The 18274-nt window shown below is 32.6% G+C and overlaps 1 protein-coding gene across 1 annotated transcript in view; it reads right to left on the minus strand.

The window, feature by feature from the left end:
* Positions 1-313: 313 nt before the first annotated feature.
* ADAM7 (ADAM metallopeptidase domain 7) overlaps positions 314-18274 on the minus strand; it is a 95838-nt gene continuing 77877 nt past the window's right edge. Inside the window, exons 17-22 of the mRNA XM_073891244.1 lie at positions 11424-11504; positions 10152-10230; positions 9523-9628; positions 9055-9154; positions 2386-2442; positions 314-1371 (exon numbers count right to left, since the gene is read on the minus strand). Of these exons, the coding sequence (XP_073747345.1) occupies positions 1327-1371; positions 2386-2442; positions 9055-9154; positions 9523-9628; positions 10152-10230; positions 11424-11504 (468 nt within the window). The 3' untranslated portion in view covers positions 314-1326. The remainder of the gene's footprint in view (positions 1372-2385; positions 2443-9054; positions 9155-9522; positions 9629-10151; positions 10231-11423; positions 11505-18274) is intronic.

Below are 18274 nucleotides of genomic sequence, written 5' to 3' on the forward strand. Positions count from 1 at the left end.
CTCAGTCTGTTAAGCGTCCAACTCTTGATTTTGGCTCAGGTCATGATCTCAGGGTCGTGAGATTGAGCCCCGAGTCAGGCTCCATGCTGGGCTTCGAGCCTGCTTGAGACTCTCTCTCTCTCCCTCTTTCTCTAACCCTCACTGTTCTTGCACACACACTCTCTCATTCAAATAAATAAATAAATGCTCGCTAGGTATAAAGTGCTGAGTCCCCGCTGTCCTTTGCCGATCTCACTCTGTCCTCCCATCAACTAGTCACAATAGCAAGAAGAGTTTCATCAAGAACAACCAGCTTTCTTCCTTGATTTGCAGCCTTTATTTATTGAATCAGAAAATTCTCATTTCACACTTGAAACCTTCATTTCAGTAAATGAAAAAAAACAATTGCATATAGCTTTAACAGGTAACAAAAAGAAAATAAAGAACACAAGAGAACATGTTGGGAAACATTTTTATAAGAAACAGCTGAAATCATTCCTGGGCAAGCCCCATACACCATCATCAGGGAGGGGTAGAGATGGCACAGAAATTACACAGTAAGTGCTCAAATCTGTGTATTATAAAGATCTCACAAGCACTTCATAGGAATTGTGAGTATTTCTTCTCTGATGGAGTTAATTTTCTGAAATTCTTATAACTCCCTGACTTCTGTCAGGTTCATAAGGAATTCTAGAAATTTAAGAGTTTAGAAATTTCCGAGTTTATAATTAGAGTCCAGGAATTTAACCAGGAGCACTTCATGTCTTCCTTTGCTGCCACGACAATTTTAAGAACTACTCTGAAGTTAAGATGACTATTCTGCCTCCTTCACTGACAGGACATAAGCCAGACAGCCATCTACCTTTTAATTATTTAGTGGAATCAGATGACTTCCTGCACTGAATTTCTTGATATTTCTGCAGGAGAGAATTTCTTTTAAACCAGAATTAGTGGTAATCATGTCAGATTCCAATTAAGGTAAGTAGTTTTATGCTCCCAAAGAAATAACCTTTTATAAGCAATGTTTTGCTTCTTAGACTTGGGGGTATAATTTAATATCCTCAAGGTTTTGAGTCTTTTTAAAGTAACTAGATTGACATTTTTTTAGGAAAACACTAGAGCAAGGAGACTATTTTTGTATTAGGTTAAAAAACATTGGAAAAACTTTAAGATTTTTTTTGTAGCATCTGTCTACACTAGAGGTTGTAAATTCTATAGGTAAATGTTATAGAAAGAAGTTGTTTCTTGTTAACATTTTCTGTCTTGATAAAGAACTTTTGAAAAACTGCCAGAGGTTTGTGTAGCAAATATCTAGGGAAGGTTGTGAAGATCTTTCTGCCAGAATTCTCAACCTAGCCTTGCACAGCCATTTTGGATATCCAATTTCAAGCTCTAAATAGAAACAGATGGTTAAAAAGAAGTTATTTTCTCTAAAGTCTATTAAGCATATTATGTTTCAGTTACTCAATTTTATCTGCTAATTACAGTAACTTTTCTGGATTCTGTTGTACTACATTTATTCACATTTTTCCAATCTCCTTAGACATGGCTAATTAAACAATCATTATAAAATGAACAAGTTATCAAAAGAAAATCATTTTGTTTTTCATTACAGGAAGTCAAAGAGTTTGCTTGCACTAAGGAGCATCTCTCTCCGCTCTTCAGTATGAGACAGGTCCATCATTATGAGTAGGAAGGACCATTAGAAATGTCCTTCCTTCCCCATTCCAACAGAGAAAGTTTTGTGGGAGGAAGAATGTTTTGTGGGAGGAAGCTTCACATTAACCCAGTACATTGTAGAACTCAACAGAAATCAATGAATGGATGAATGAACTCTGAAATGTAGCCAAACAATGCTCATTTTGTCTCCCTTTGACAAAAATCACAATTTTTTGATAAATTTTCTAACATAGCCATAGCAATTCAAGAGTGAAATCATCCCTCAGATATAGTTAGTTATTGACTGGGTAAGTGAAACTTTGATGAAACCATCATGAAATAACTGTTCATGAAGAATGTAGCTTCTCTTTAATTACCAGTGCTATTAGGTCCTTTAGAATCCTTCATGAAAACCATAAGTGCGTATACCCTGGGCAAGAAAAGTTGTTTTCTTGACAAGAAAAGCCTTGTTTTTATTATGTCTAACATGTGTTAAGACTCTGACACTATCAAATTCTAGCTTGCTCCTGCAGTCAGGTCAGAAACTCTGGGGCTAAAACATGCACTGCTGAATTATCTGTTAGAAATGTTAGCATATAACAGAAAACAATTCCAACCATCCTATTCTTCTGATAAGTACAGAGGGTGTCCCTATGCAACCAATGAGTAGGTAAAGAACACAAAGAATGCTAACATTCGAAAAATTAAAAAGTAGGGGGGGTGGTACCATCTGCCACAGGAACCTACCATTTTGGCACTTTGATCTGGATCAGTGATTCCTCTTGGATCTTTATTTGCAGGTTTCTGCAATAAATAAACTTTGTTGTGTCAGGAACTGTACCATATATCATGCATAGACACATACACATGAACACATACACATGCAGACCATCTCTTCTTGATCCATGAAAAATCTAAGAAAGTTTGTAAATTGCTATGGGAGAGGATGGGGGATGCTTCTGGCCAGTGAAGTCTTATCAGAAACCATTTTTCCTTGTAAACTTTGTGGTGGATCCTCCAACAGTGTATTTAGTAAGAGATTTCCAAACATTTTTCAAGCACTAGGGCTTTCATTGAGAAAACATATCTGTTGAAATCCCAGTAAAAACAATGTATAAAAATGGACTGTACTGGTTGAGTGGAGATTGGGGAGAAATGCTTATTCATCTCCACTCCAACTGTAGGGCATACTCTGAGATCCTTTTGTGTGATGGGACAATTCTGTGGAACCACAGACTGAAAGCTATCTTAATCACACCCTTTTCGCCATAAATAAAGAAAGCATAATGAGAATTGTTGATTTAAAAAAATACATAGTTGAGAATCTTGGTGATTTCAGTGCCCAGCTCTACTATGGACCTTGAAAATACAGATGCAGAAATAAAGACTCTAAGCAGTTCAGGAGATCCTAGAGTTCCTGTAATAACTTTTTTTTTTTACTTAGTCTCTAAGGCATTTGCATGCTAATTTGACTAATGTGTTTCTCTTTCATTAATATTGATCAGGGAATACACCTCAGTCAGTGGAAAGCCCTCAGGCTGATAAAGCCCCATTGGAAGCCATCAGTGGGTTTTGACCCCTGAGGGTTGGGGGTAGGGTAGAATCTCGAAAGCACCATTTGAGGGGCACAAACAAACTCAGTAATTGTGATAAATAATGTGTTAATGCATTGTTTTAAAAAATCAAAACTAATTCCCAAGAGTTCATGATGAACACAATGTCAATATTTTACCTAAAGGTAGTATCTGACTGCATGACCAAGCATAACTTCTCATGCTCTTCTCAAACTAATCCTAGCCCTGCTATAAATGGGACCTGTCTTATTTCTGCCTCAAATCAGAGAGCTATGTTATATTATTGGACGTATTCAAGGAACCAGCAAATGATTAAGTGGCACCAAAATTATTATTAAAATGGCCACAAATTAGTACAACCAACAGAAAGGAGATAAGGGACCATACCAGTGTGATGTAGTGTGGACTTGAAAAACTGGTTGGAAGCCTCTCCAAGGACTCTGCAGTTCTTTGCTAGTGAAAAGAGATACTATTAACCTGCGATTAGTATTCAAGCAAGTATGACTATTTCCTAAGTGCACAGTATAAATTTTCTAGCTCTCTCTGGAATACAACCCAGTAATGTACAAATACTAAAACACATGGGAACAATATTCTTCCCTAGGTTATTCTCTTATAATGAAGGAGTCTAAGAACTTATAAAACAAACTTAATTCGAGAAGAATGGGAGTTTCTTTATGAGTTATGAGGAAATTGTACAAGACAAGTCTTTCAGCCTCCAAATCTTAATCGAATAGTCCAAATGTCTGAAATTCCATAACCAGCTACAACCTTTTTGGACCTTGAAGGTCTTTGAGGACCTCCAGAACTTACAGATATGCCTGGATGAGGTTATCCTCTTTAAAGTATTTTCTGTTAACCCCCAGTGGACATTAATACAACTAGAAAGCATGATCCAGTGGAAACAGGACCTACCTAGGAGAGGTTCTGGGTGCCAGAGGAAAAAAATACCTAAGCATCATTAACGTAACAGGGAAAGGACATCAAAAGACCCTTCCCAAACCACAATTTTGCTGAAAACTGGCCTTTGATGGGTAACTAATGTGTCAAACAAGCATTCACTGTTATTTATATGACTTTATAACAAATAATACAGAAAGCTTAAATGTGAGATTTGGTGCCACAAACTCTCCTATACAACCTGTGTTTATAACATATTATGGCACATATACCATTAATAGTGAATTTAATTTATTTATATATCTAACAAATATTTGTTAAGTTCCTCTTTTACTTTCCCTCATTTAACTGAAATTATTATTAAGGAACTTGCATTCTGGAAATGAAACAAATATGCTCCAAGGTCTCTGTGTGAACCTCTGGTTGACTTCTGTGAATATTCATCATTGATCCCATACTCAGGCCACTTTTCACCGGACTCTCATTTCCAGGAGTGCAACTGTTTTTCATATTAATTCATGAAGCGTGTTAATATATATTGTGCTAATATTTAGCAAACACTGTGATAAGTACCTTTACATAGTTTCTTATTTAAACCTCAAGGCAAATATACAAGATTGATATTCGCATCATGTTGTTCATATCAACAAATCTAAGTGTAAGCTTAAAATTATCGTACAATATTTTCCATCCATTCCAGTGGACAATTAAGACTTGCTTTATCATCTTGGGGTCATCAATGGCATAATAAAAAATAATAAACCATCATATAACCAGAGAAAGATTAACCATCCTTAAATACTCGAGTGAAGTTCAGTAAAAGCATATATGTATTTCTGGGGGTCGAGTGGGAGCATGTTCTGCAATATTGTGAAGTAAGAAACACAGGACTTATGTGACACGTAGAGTTGGAGCAAAGCATTCAAAACCTTTAGAACTGTGTTACCAGGCCACCACTAACCAAAAAAAAATCCTAACTTAAAAATACTAACATTATCATATTTTCATTTGCATTTGCATCTAATAATGGTCAGCTAATACTTAGCCTCTGAATTTAAGGCTTATATTCCCTCCTTCAAGACAGTCCTATTGGGTAATTTCATCAGTATTGTCTTATCAATTATGCCTTCTTCAATGGTTAATTTTTTTTAAGGGAATGACTTTGTACCTTCTTAATTTGGACACTTACAGTTTTTTTCAATGAGCTGAATGCACTAGAAATCATAGCTGTTGTTAAAGGTAGTAAACAAGCCACTAATTGTACGGACTTCTGCAAGATTATTGGTTTTTCTCTTAGGTCTTCATATATTGCTAAAGCTGTGATTTCAATCAACTTTTCCTTTAGTGTAAAATATACACAAAGAAATGCACAAGTACAAGTGTAGAGGATGGATTTTCACAACGAAAGTTGCTCAAAGTTGCCCAGAATCAAAAAATAAAACTTTATCTCCTTCTTGGAAGATTCTCTCTTCCCCTGCGGTAATCACTACCCTGTCTTCTAATACCATAGATTAGCTTTGCCAGTTCTTGAACTTGATAAAAATTGAGTCATACAGTGTGTTTTTGGATTTGACATCTTAACAGTGTGTTTGTGAGATTTATTCATGTGGTAGATATCTGTAGTTCATTTATCACACCTTCTCTGTAATGTTCCATTGTATGAGTATATAGGATTTTGTTCATTTTGTATATAGACATTTTTATTGTTTTCACTTTTTGCAAATAATGCTACTGCAACATAATTCTAAATGTTTTCCCATATACATGTATGGATTTCTGTATTCATATGACAGGAACTGCTGTGTCATAGGGTATATGTACAATCAGTTTTAATAGTATCAGTTTCCCCCATAGTTGTACTGCTTAAACTCTTATTAATTGTGTATGAGAGTTTTCATTGTCCATATCCCCACTAGTAATTGGTATTGTTGTCCTTTATTTTTAATCATTTCACAGGAAAATATAATACAGATAAAACACACACACAAAACAGGTTCATGGCTTAATGAACTATTTAAGGTAAATATCCTTGAAATCACTGCCTTGGTTAAGAAATAAAACTTTGCCATTTCAAGTTTCCTATCACTATTGCCATCCCTCAAATTAGCCACATTCCTTACTTAAAATAATGAACTCACTCTTGCATGTCATTGTATGTTTACCCCCCAAATATTTACCTCTCAACACTATAATTTAGTTTGTACATTTTTTTAATTTAAATTTTCACTAGGAAAAAATACATATATTTCTGTGTATATTGCAGTTGGAGTTAATTTTGTTATTGGTTTGAGGAATGGATCACGGTTAGTCTTTGTACATATGGATATCCAGTTGTTCCATCACCATTTGTGAAAAGACTGTTCTTTCTCCACTGAATTGCCTTTGCACCTTTGTAAGGAATCAATTAGCAAATCAACTGGCAAATCAATCAATATATTAATATACATGTGAATCTATATACTCCTTTTTATTTAGGTCTTTTAAAATTTTTCTCAGCAGCATATTGCCATTTTCCATATATAGTTCTGGTTCATATTTTGTCAGAAGTATCCTTAAATATTTCACATTTTTGGTGCTATTTCAAATTTTATTTTTGATTTTATTTCCACATTATTTGTTACTAGTATATGGAAATATAATTAATTTTCATTTATTGTTCTTATATCCTTGTTAAATTTATTTATTTGTTTTACAAAAACTCTTGCCAATCCTTTGATTAGTATTGTTTTGAATTTACAGATGCATTTGCAGAGAACTGACCCAACAGTGTATTTCCTCCATTTATTTTGGTCTTTTAAAATTTTTCTCATCAATATTTTATAGTTTTCTATCTACATATTTTGTCAGCTTTATCTCTAGGTATTTCATATTTTTGATGCTGCTGTAAATGTTATTTTGTGGTTTCATTTGTTTTTTGGATTGCTCATTGTTTATATATGGAAACACAATAAGTTTTTGCATATGAATTTGTATCCTAAAATCTTACTAAATTCACTTTTATTTACTATAGGATTTTTGATAGATGATTGTGTCTTCAGCAAATCAAAACAGTTTACTTTTTTCTTTCTATTTTTTTTCCTTATTGTATGGCTATAATCTCATGTAAAATGGTTAATTGAAGTGGTGGCAGTGGACATCATTGCTTTGTTCCTGATATTTAGGAAAAGTATTCAGTTTTTTAACCACAAATATGATATTAGCTCTAGGTTTCTTGGTAGATACTTTCATCAGGTTCAGAAAGTTTCCTTATGTTCCTAGTTTACTGAGTTTTATCAGGAATATATATTAGATATTTTTTCAAATACTTTTCCTGCATCTGTTGAGATGATCATATGATTTTACTTTTGGTAAAATAATACAGTGGATTAGCTTGATTGAGTCCTTAATGTTAACTTTATGTTACCTTCCTAGGATAAACCTCATCTGGTCACAATGCATTATCCGTTTTATGCATTGTGAAATTCAATTAGCTAAAATTTAATATTTATACACATATTTATTAGAAGTATTGGCAAATAGTTTTCTTTGTTGTAATGTTTTTCTCTAGGTGTATAACAGAAAAATACTTTCCTTATAAAAGCAGTTGGGAAATGTTGATTCTCTCCCATTTTTTGGAAAAGTTTATGTAGAATTGGTATTATTTCATCATTATATGTTTGATAGAATTCACCATTTTTTTGTGGAAAGGTTTTTACTACAAATTTAGTTTTCTCTGTTACATACAGAGCTATTCAGTTTATCTATTTTTTCATGAAAAAGCTTTGATGATTTGCAACTTTCAAAAAGTTCACTAATTACACTGTCAAATATATTAAAATTATAATTTTCCAAATTAATCTCCATATTCAAAATATTGTCAATTTGATAAGGGTATACTCTCCTGTGATGTCACCTTTATGATTCCTGATAGTCATGCTGACTCTTTTATGTTTTTCTGCTCAATCTGAATGGAAATTTATAAGATTTATTAATTTCTAGAGAACAATTTTGCTTTCATTTTTTTTCTTACGTGATTTTTGTTTTGTTTTGATTTCAATTTCATTGGTGCCCAGTACTTATTATTTTCCTGTCCTCTACTTGCATGGAGCTTTATTTGCTTTTCTTTTTCTTTTTTTTTTAAATTTTTTGGTTTCTTAAAAATAAAAGCTGATATCATCAATCTGATACCTTTCTTCTTTTCTAACATAAGACTTTAGTGCTATAAAGTTTCCTTTAATTATTGATTTCATTACTTCCCACAAATTTTGGTATGTTTTGTTTCATTTTCCTTTAGTTTATTTTCTATTCTCCCTTTTGAGTTTTTATTTGACCCAAGTGTTTTTTAGAATTTGTTATCTAATTTTCAATTGGGGATTTTCCCAATATTTTTCTGTTACTGATTTTTAATAAAATTTTATTTTGAGAACATATTTTGTATAACTACAATTTTTTAAATTGTGTTAAGACTTGTTTTCTGTCCCGGGGCGCCTGGGTTGCTCAGTCAGTGAAGCATCTGCCTTCAGCTCAGGTCATGATCTCAGTGTCCTGGGATTGAGTCCCCGTGTTGGGCTCCCTGCTCAGCAGGGAGTCTGCTTCTCCCTCTCCTTCTGCCCCTCCTCCCTGCTGGTCGTGCTCTCTCTCAAATAAATAAATAAATTCTTTTAAAAAAGACTTGTTTTATGTCCCAAAATATAGTTTATGTTTGTAAATTTTTCCAATAGTGCACAAATCAATATTTTATTTAACTAATATATGCTGCTCTAAAATAGAATCTTGGTTTGCTTGTGTCCTGCCATCTTTTCCTTGCCCACAGGTAGATTGAAGCCTTCATTGGTGTGGAATTATGTTAAACTGTTCTTTTGCTTCTCCCATGTCACTTAGATTAGGCCTAGTTCCACTTCAAAAACACGTGCAACTTCTTTTTAAATCAATTAATTAACTATTGCAAATGGCATTTTCTTACATGGAGGGGATGAATATCAGGTAAAATTGGCTCAGTTCTTGCCTGCCGCTCATCACCAAAGTATCCTTTATTCTCCACTCCCAGCGTATCTCTAGGTGGGCTGTCAAGAAGGAAATTGAATATTGACATAAGCAATTAGATAACTCTGTGGTAAATATTTAATCATCTAGGAGATTTCTAAAAGATTGATACTCAAGTTACACCCTGTAACAATTAAATCTGAGGTAGGAACTAAAATTAGCATTCTTTTAAAAAAATCCCTATGATTCCAGTGTGTAAAGAAGTTTGGGAACCACTGGGATAAGCATTTGGAGAAGAGAACATAAATATGTAAAAGCTCGATTTACAATTACTCTTACTTTGTCCTCAGTAAGGGGTTATACTTCTCCCCCAAGGAGTATCATCAGTGGTGATAAAGCTTATATATTCTCAGTAATGGTCCCATTTCAACACATAGAAAATACATACCTCTGAATTTGCTTCAACTTAATACATTTCTGGTAATGAATTAATAATACGACTACCCCAACACCAATAATAACCAGGACAAGCACAACAACCAGGATGGATATATCTGCAACATTAAAAAACATAAGCTTTAGCCAGGACATCAATTTTAGGACAGTGGCATATTAACTGAGCTGTTGCAATCCAGCTTTTCCCTTCCTTAAAGGATTTTAATTCCCCCTTCCTCCAATTTTTTTTAAAAAATATAAAGCAAAAGACCAAGACATTAGAGAAATTATCATCTGTATTAGCCATTGACAATCCACCCAAGACTCCATTATGTTTAAAAACCACAATCAGCCCTAAATGTTTTGACTGTCAGTTATTAACTGACTATAGAAAAGGCCTTGTTGTGTTATGGGTTCTTAGAAGATCTAATCCAAATTTAACTAGAAGAAGATATATTGATTCTAAAAGACAATTGTTGTAAATTCAAATTTGGGTATTTTAATATGCAAAATAATTAAAATACCATGCAAATCAACACAGAAACACAACATATACAAATTAGGTTTCAAAAATAAGGCAAAAAGCTTTCTCATTGTCTAGGCTTTGGATATATGCAAGATAGTATAGTCTAGGATGCTCACTGGTAACATTGAAGTTTTCTCCCCAGTCCACATGTTCCTGTTCTTCCTCACACTGGCACTCAAGTTCATGGCCATCTACCTGGAAGAGCAATCAGTCATATAATTTTATCAGATTATGTGTGTGTTTTACACCTCACTTTGCTTAGTTCTACATCACACACACAGACACTCACACACACACACACACACACACACACACACATACTTTTACTGATTAAACTGTGTATCAGAATCAACCTTTGAAAAAAAAAGCAAACAAAATTACAAGCAACCACTTCTGAAGATGGCCTTTGGACAAGAGAATGAGTCTAACAAATTCAAAACCAGATGAACAAGATGGCTTGACTTATCTTTCTAGATGGCATCAATCTTATTAAAGGAATAGCCCTCTGCTAGAGTTAGACATATCATAGCCAGATCTAGCTAGGCTTAGTAGTAATGAAATGATATTAACATGAGAAAAAGTGGTGGCACCATGTTTAGTTCATCAAAGAGCGTTGTGTCATGATTAAGAATATGCATTCTTTCTGTACTTAAATCTCAGCTTTTCCTTTTACATAACATTATGTGATTTATTCTCCATCTATAAAAGTGGGTATAGGAGTAGTACCCACCTTTTAAGGCTGTTGTGAAGCTTGTAAAATTTAATATATATGTAAAGTACTTGAAAGAGTACCTGATACATATAAAACTTTATCTATATGTTACTGATTAACTGGGTTAAGGAGAGATGTTATCCACAAAGGCAAACTACTAGGTACTGCTAGTATTTGGATATATATTATATTATATCTTATATTATATACTTAGATATATTTTATATAGATATTTAGATATATATAGATACATATATACACACAAAAATTATAAATATGTGTATTTATAAGTTTTTGTTGAGTTGTCAAAAGCTTTAGGTTAATGTTGACATTGGTATAATTAAACTATAAGTGACATTATGATAGATCCAACTTTAAACATCAGGCTTAAACTTCATATGTGCATAAATTACTGGGTTTCTAGATTATCAGTCCAATGATAAAATATACACTTGCAATACTGACAATATCTATGTGTAATACTGGTTTGGATCTGTAGATCAATTTTATGGATGATACATGAAAAAATGGATCCCAAATGTATATTTGATTTAAAAATCACCACACACACACACACACACACACACACACACACACACACATCACACTCAGGAATGAAGTCCTATGTAAATAAATGACTGGCAAAACATTAATTTAAAAAGGAGTCAAATCTTACAGCATTTTCATTGCATTGAGAAGAACAATTGGTTGAATTGTAGAACTTTTCAAGTTTCACACATTCACCATTGCTGCACACCTGGAAATGAAGTTACCCATATGAATTAATAACTTGCTTTTAGAATTTACATGATTTTTTCTACTGTAAAAAAACACATGTAAAATCTTCTGTAGAAGAAGAAATCCTCCATAAATGTTTGAGAGATATCTGAAATGAATATAGGGTACATTCAAATATTGTTTTATATAAACCCATTATTAAAATGTCTATATCTTTACTAATTTTTCAAATGTTAATTTATCAAAGATTCTGTAATCATAGGTACAACAATTTCTTTTATTATTTCTATCAAGTTTTATTTTGATTTGATAAGGATCTATGCTTGCTACGTCACAGTTGCCGATTAGGCATTTTGTTATTGTCAATATCAATTAATCTTATTTATGCTTATTAGCTTTGTTTTAAATTTTGTTTGTTATTTTTTGTACATTTTATAACCAAATTCTTGTATTTGTTGCTTATAATTATTACATGGCTTATCTTCGCCCATTTATTTAATTTTTACCTGTTATTTTTATTTTTATCCATTTCTTTTAAAAAGCATATACAAAGAAATGCTTTTCCAACTCTATAGAGGTATAATAGACAAATAAAAATTGTGTATATTTAAAGTACATATCATGATGACTAGTATACTTATACATTGTGAAATGATTACCACAAACAACCTAATGAACACATCCATCACCTTAGTTACTTTTTTTGTACTGGGAACACTTAAAATACAGTATTTAACTATAGCCACCAAGATCTACATTAGACCTTCAGAATTTACTCATAACATAAAGTTTGTACTTTTTCACCAACATCTCCCCGTTTCCCCCACCTGGCAACCATCATTCTACTCTCTGCTTTTTTTTAGCCTCCACATATAAGTTAGATCATACAATATTTGTCTTTTTGTGACTGGTTTATTTTGCTTAGTATACATGAAATGTCCTTCAAGTTTATCCACATTGTTGTAACTGACAGAATTTCCTTCTTTTTTTAAAAGCTAAATAATATTCCATTATATATATTCTGTTATTATATATTTTATATTGTTGTGATATTTTATATATATATATTACATTTTCATTATCCATTTACCTGTCAAAGGACATTTAGATTGTTTCCATATCTTGGCTATTGTAAATAATGGTGCAATGAACACGGGAGTGCAGATAACTCTTCAAGATCCCAATTTCAACTTTTTTAGATTATGTGCCCAAAAGTGAGATTCCAGGATCATAGGGAGTTCTATCTTTAATTTTCTGAGGAACCACCATACTGTTTCTATAATGGCTATACCAATTTACATTCCCACCAACAGTGCACGAGGGTACCTTTTTTTTCCACATCCTCACCAACAGTTTTTATTTGTTGTCTTTTTGATAATAACCATCCTAACAGGTGTGGGGTGATATCTCATAGTGGCTTTGATTTGCATTCCCTTGAATATTAATGATGTTGAACTCCTTTTCATTTGCTTGTTGGTCATTCGTATATCTTCTTTGGGAAAAAATAACCATTCAGGTCCTTAGCTCATTTTTTTTTAATTGGACTATTTTTGTTTTTGTTTTTTTGCTATTGGTTGCATGAGTTACTTATTATTTTTATCTATTAACCCTTTATCAGATATGTGGCTTGCAAATATTTTTTCCCATTCCATTGATTACTTTTTCATTTTCTTGATTGTGGCCTTTGCTGAAGAAATCTTTTACTTTGATATAGTCTCACTTATTTATTTTTACGTTTTTGCCTGTGCTTTTGTTGTCACATACAAAAACATCCAGTTCTGGGCTTTTCTTTGTTGGGAGATTATTAATTATTGTTTTGATCTCCTATTTGTTCAGATGTTCTATTTCTTCATCATTTAGTCTTGGTACATTATATATTTCTCAGAATTTATCCATTTCTTTTAAATATTCAACTTGTATAATTATTCATAGTATTCTCTTATGATCCTCTGTATTTCTGTGATATCAGTTGTAATTTCTCCTTTATCATTTATAATCTCATTATTTGAATCCTCTCCCTTTGTTCTTGGTCAGTCTACTTAAAGGTTTGTCAATTCTCTTTACCTTCTAAAAACCAAAACAAGTTTTTAATCTCTTCTATTGTCTTTCTTGTTTCACTTATTTCTGCTCTAAAAAATCTTTGTTATTTCCTTACTTCTGCTAACTTTGGACTTAGTTTTTTTCTTCTTTTTCTAGTTCCTTTAAGTATAACATTAGGTTGCTTATTTGAAATTTTTCTTTTTTCTTAAGATAGACTTTATCGCTATATACTTCCCTCTTTGAACTGGTTTTGCTGCATTTCATAAGTTTGCTATGTTGTGTTTCCATTTTCCTTTGTATCAGGTATCTTTTGGCTGCCCTTTTAATTTCTTCTTTACTCATTTTTTTTCAGGAGTGTATTGTTCAATTTCCAAATATTTGTGAATTTTCCAAATTTCCTCCTGTTATTGAGTTCTAGTTTCCTATTATGGTCAGAAAAGATATTTGATATTATTTCAGTCTTCCTAAATGTGTTGAGACTTGTTTTGTAGCCCAGCATATGATCTATCTCAGAGAATATTCCAAGTTTACTTGAGAAAAGTGTGTATTCTCTGGCTGCTGGATGGAATATTCTGTATATATCTGTTAGGTCCATTTGGTCTATAGAGTTATTCAAGCCTATTGTATTCTTTTTGATTTCCTGTGTAAATAACTTATCCATTGTTGAAAGTGGGGTATTAAAGTACCATACTATTATTGTATTTCTCCTTTCTGTTTAGTGTATATTTGCTTTATATCTTTAGGTCCTCCAATGTTCGGTGCATATTATGTATACTTAAAACTGTTACATCCTCTTGATGAATTGACCCCATTATCATCACATAGTGATCATCTTTGTTTCTTGTGACAGATTATGATTGAAAATGTATTTTGTCTGATATAAATATGGCCACACTATTCTCTTTTTGTTGCCTTTTGCATGTAATATTTTTTCATCCTTTCACTTTAAGCCTATGTCCTTAAACATCACATGAGTGTTTTGTAGGTCATATATTGTTGGATCCTGGTTGTTGTTTTTTAACCCAACAATCTGTGTCTTTTGGAGAGATAAATCTAGACTTAATGTAATTATTGATAGTTAAGAACTTACTATTTTCATTGTTAATTGTTTTCTGACTGCTTTATAGCTTCTTTGTTCCTTCCTTTCTCTTCTCCTGTCTTCCTTTGTGCTTTGTTGATTTTTTGCAGTGATATGCTTTGATGTTTTTTCTCTTTATCTTTTGTGTATCTACTAGCTTTTTTTTTTTAATCATTGTGGTTACTATACTTTTACTTCCCCTCCTTCCATATTTCATGCTGTTAATATCACACTTTACATCTCTTTATATTGTGTACCCAGTATCAAACTATTGTAGCTATAGTTATTTTTAATATTCTTGTCTTTTAACTTTTATGTTAGAGTTAAAATACACTTATAGACTACCTTCACAGTATTAAAAACATTTTGAATTTGACTGTATATTTACCTTTACCAATGAAAATTATACTACAAATGTTTTCATGTTGTTACTTAGCATCCTCTGTTTCAACTTGAAGAGTTTCGTTTAACACTACTTGTAAGGCAGGTCTAGTGGTGTTGCACTCCTTCAGTTTTTGCTTGAGAATGGCTTTAATTCTTTTTCATTTCTGAAGCATAGCTTTGCTGGATACAGCACTATGGGTTGGCAGAGGTTTTCTTTGTTTTGTTTTTTGTTTATTTATTTTGTTTTTTGTTTTTATTTTTGTTTTATTTTGTTTTGTTTAGTACTTTGGATATATCATCCTACTCTCTCTTGGCCTGTGAGACTTCTGCTGAGAAATTTATTGATAGTTTTATGGTCATTCCCTTTTATATGATGAGTTGCTTTTCTCTTGTTTTCAAAATTCTCTTTCTGTCTTTGACTTTTGACAATTTGGTTATAATGTATCTCTGGATATTCTTTGGATTGGTCTCACTTGGAGTTTTTTGAACTTTCAGAATCTGAATGTTGATATCCTTCCAAATATTTGGCAAATTTTCAGCCATTATTTTTAAAAATAATCTTTATTCCCCTTTCTCTCTCTTTCTTCTTCTGGGACTCACATAATGCATATATTCATTTTTTGTCATTGGTGTCATATAGGTTCCATATGCTTTCTTCACTAGTTTTTATTCTTTTTTCTTTTGTTCCTCCAACTTTCTAATTTCAAATGACTTATCTTCAAGTTTGCTGATTTTTTTTCTTTTGAATGATCCAGTCTGCTGTTGAAGTTTTCCATTGACTTTTTCATTTCTATAATGTACTTTTCAGCTCCAGAATTTTTGTTTGGTTCTTTTTTTATGGTTTCTATTTCTTTGTTAAACTTATGTTGTTCATGCATTGCTTTCCTGATTTCATTTAGTCATCTATCTGTGGTCCCTTGCATCCTTTTGAGCTTCTTTAAAATGATTACTTTAAATTCTTTGTCAAGCAAATCTTAGATATCCATTTCTTCAGGATCAGTTGCTAGAGCTTTATGAGTTTTCTTCAGATGGTATTATGTTTGCCTGAATCTTTGTGATTCATGTACTGTTGCATTGGTGTCTGTGCATTTCAAGGAGCAGACATATTTTCCAGGTTTTACAGATTGGTTTTGTCAGGTAAAAACCTCTTGTTGGATCCCTGGGCTGATGGGATTGCTTCCAGGATTGCAGTTGAGTGAGACTAGAGCCAGGTTATGTGGCTGCCATCTGGTCTGTAGTAAGATTTGCAGTTTACTGCTCTGTGACTAAGGGCTTGGGTAGATGTGGATTCTGCATTGTATCTGGGTGGACAGGAGTGCCTCTGTGACCTTGATCAAGTGGACTGGCAATGTGACAAGGGTCTACCACAGCACCTGAGTCAGATGGCTGGCCTTCTTCTAGGTGCATGGGTGGTTGTATCTCTTATTGGATTCTTGGCTTCTGTTGGGTCATTGAGCAAGGTGCCTCTGGGTGCATGGACCAGGCATGTTTCCCAGAAATCCTGTGGGCAGGAGGATAGTCTAGAACTGCACTTGGGATAGGAAGGAATGGAATGAATTTACAGGGCCATTTCAGGATCTGTGGTTGGACCAAGATCTGCAGGTCTGCCTCCAGGGGTATGGATGGATGTGTCTTCCAAGAGTGCCTAGGCCGATGTTGTTGGTGGTGGTACCAAAGCCAAATGAGGCTGTAGTCAAGCAGCAGGAGATATGGGTATTTATGGATCTGTATCCAGGACTATGGTCAATAAGCCTGTCACCTAGGCATGGGTCTGTTCTCAAAATGGACCTCTGGTCTTGGATTCCATCATGGTTTTGCAAGATCCTACCTGGATTTCAAAGTTCCTACAAAGGTACTTTTTCCATGACTGGCTGCCAAATTATTGTTGCTGTGGGGAGATATTACTGGGACATTTCCTATTCCACCATCTTGCTGATGCAATTCCCTGAAAATTCTTTCTGGCCACCAATTCAAAAATTACTTTAACGTTCTAGATAGGGAAATTTTAATCCATTTATATTTATTATGATAAGTGATATGTTTAATTTTACTACTTTCATCTTATTATATGATTTTAAATGTTAGACATTTTAGCTTATCTTTTTATCTTTATTACTTTTTTCTGCAACTATTTAAAAGCTATGTTTTGTTTTCTAAACATGGATTCAGTTTACATTAAAATATTTAAATATAAATCATTTTATCGTTTTCAAAACTAAATAAGCATTAACTCTTCCTTACATAAGATAAGACATTTGTCACACTTTTTATTCTTTTTTCTTCTTCTTAATTCATGTATTTGAGAAAATTGAAATTTGTAAAGATTGTTATTATTCACTATTCAATATATTTTTTAAGCTCTTATAATAAACACATTAATAATAAATAACTAGAATTTACTCAAAATTAGTATAGATTTTCTTGCTTGCAACTCTTTCCTTAATGTTCTTTCTTCTCATTTAACTTTTTAGTTTAATTCATTTCCCAGTTGGCTAGAGTATTTCCTTGACTATTTTTCTTTTCAGAAAAAAATGCTGTCTAATTTACCATAGTTTTTTTCATCATAAAGTATGTGAGGATGTCCTTCTATTGCTTTACTATCTGAATAATAATTTGGCTGTATGTATGGTTTTAGGGTCCTAATACTTCCATTCTCCAAAGCTCCATAGATTTTGTTGCATTATTTTCTGGCATTTCTTTTTGAAGATAAATATAATGATAACCTGATAGTTTTTTTTTGTTGTTGTTGAAAAATGATACTTGCCTTCTTTTGTGCTTATAGAACATTTTCTTTATTGTTGACTTCATGCTGTGAAGGTTAGTCTAAATGCTCACTTCTTCCTATGAATTTTTCCTGATACTAAATGAGTTTTTATTTTATACATTCTTCAGCTCAGGGACTTTTTTTATTATTATATCTTTAATTACACTTTTACCTATATTATGGTCTCTTTATCTAGGATTCCTATTAAAACTATATCAGGTTTCTTAGAACTATTTTTCCTGTTTTTATTCATTTTCTTCTTTAGAGTTCCTTTATCTCATTCTTGAGTGTTAAGAGGTTTAGTTTCTAATTTACTATTTTTTGTGGCTTACTACATTTCATGGTTTACTGCTCAAATTACATATAAATCAGTAATTATGATTTATTTTGTAATTTGAAAGCAGTGCTTGTTGTTTTCAAATAATACCATTTTTATAGATTTAATATTCTTTTAAATCTGATTAAAATATAAATTTAACTTTTTTCTAAAGAATTTCTCTCTTTTTTAGTGTGTATTTGTTTC

This window comes from Callorhinus ursinus, unplaced genomic scaffold, assembly GCF_003265705.2.
Source record: "Callorhinus ursinus isolate GAN/ISIS: 27379988/994484 unplaced genomic scaffold, GSC_fseal_2.0 scaffold4, whole genome shotgun sequence".
In the NCBI taxonomy this organism is placed as follows: domain Eukaryota; kingdom Metazoa; phylum Chordata; class Mammalia; order Carnivora; family Otariidae; genus Callorhinus; species Callorhinus ursinus.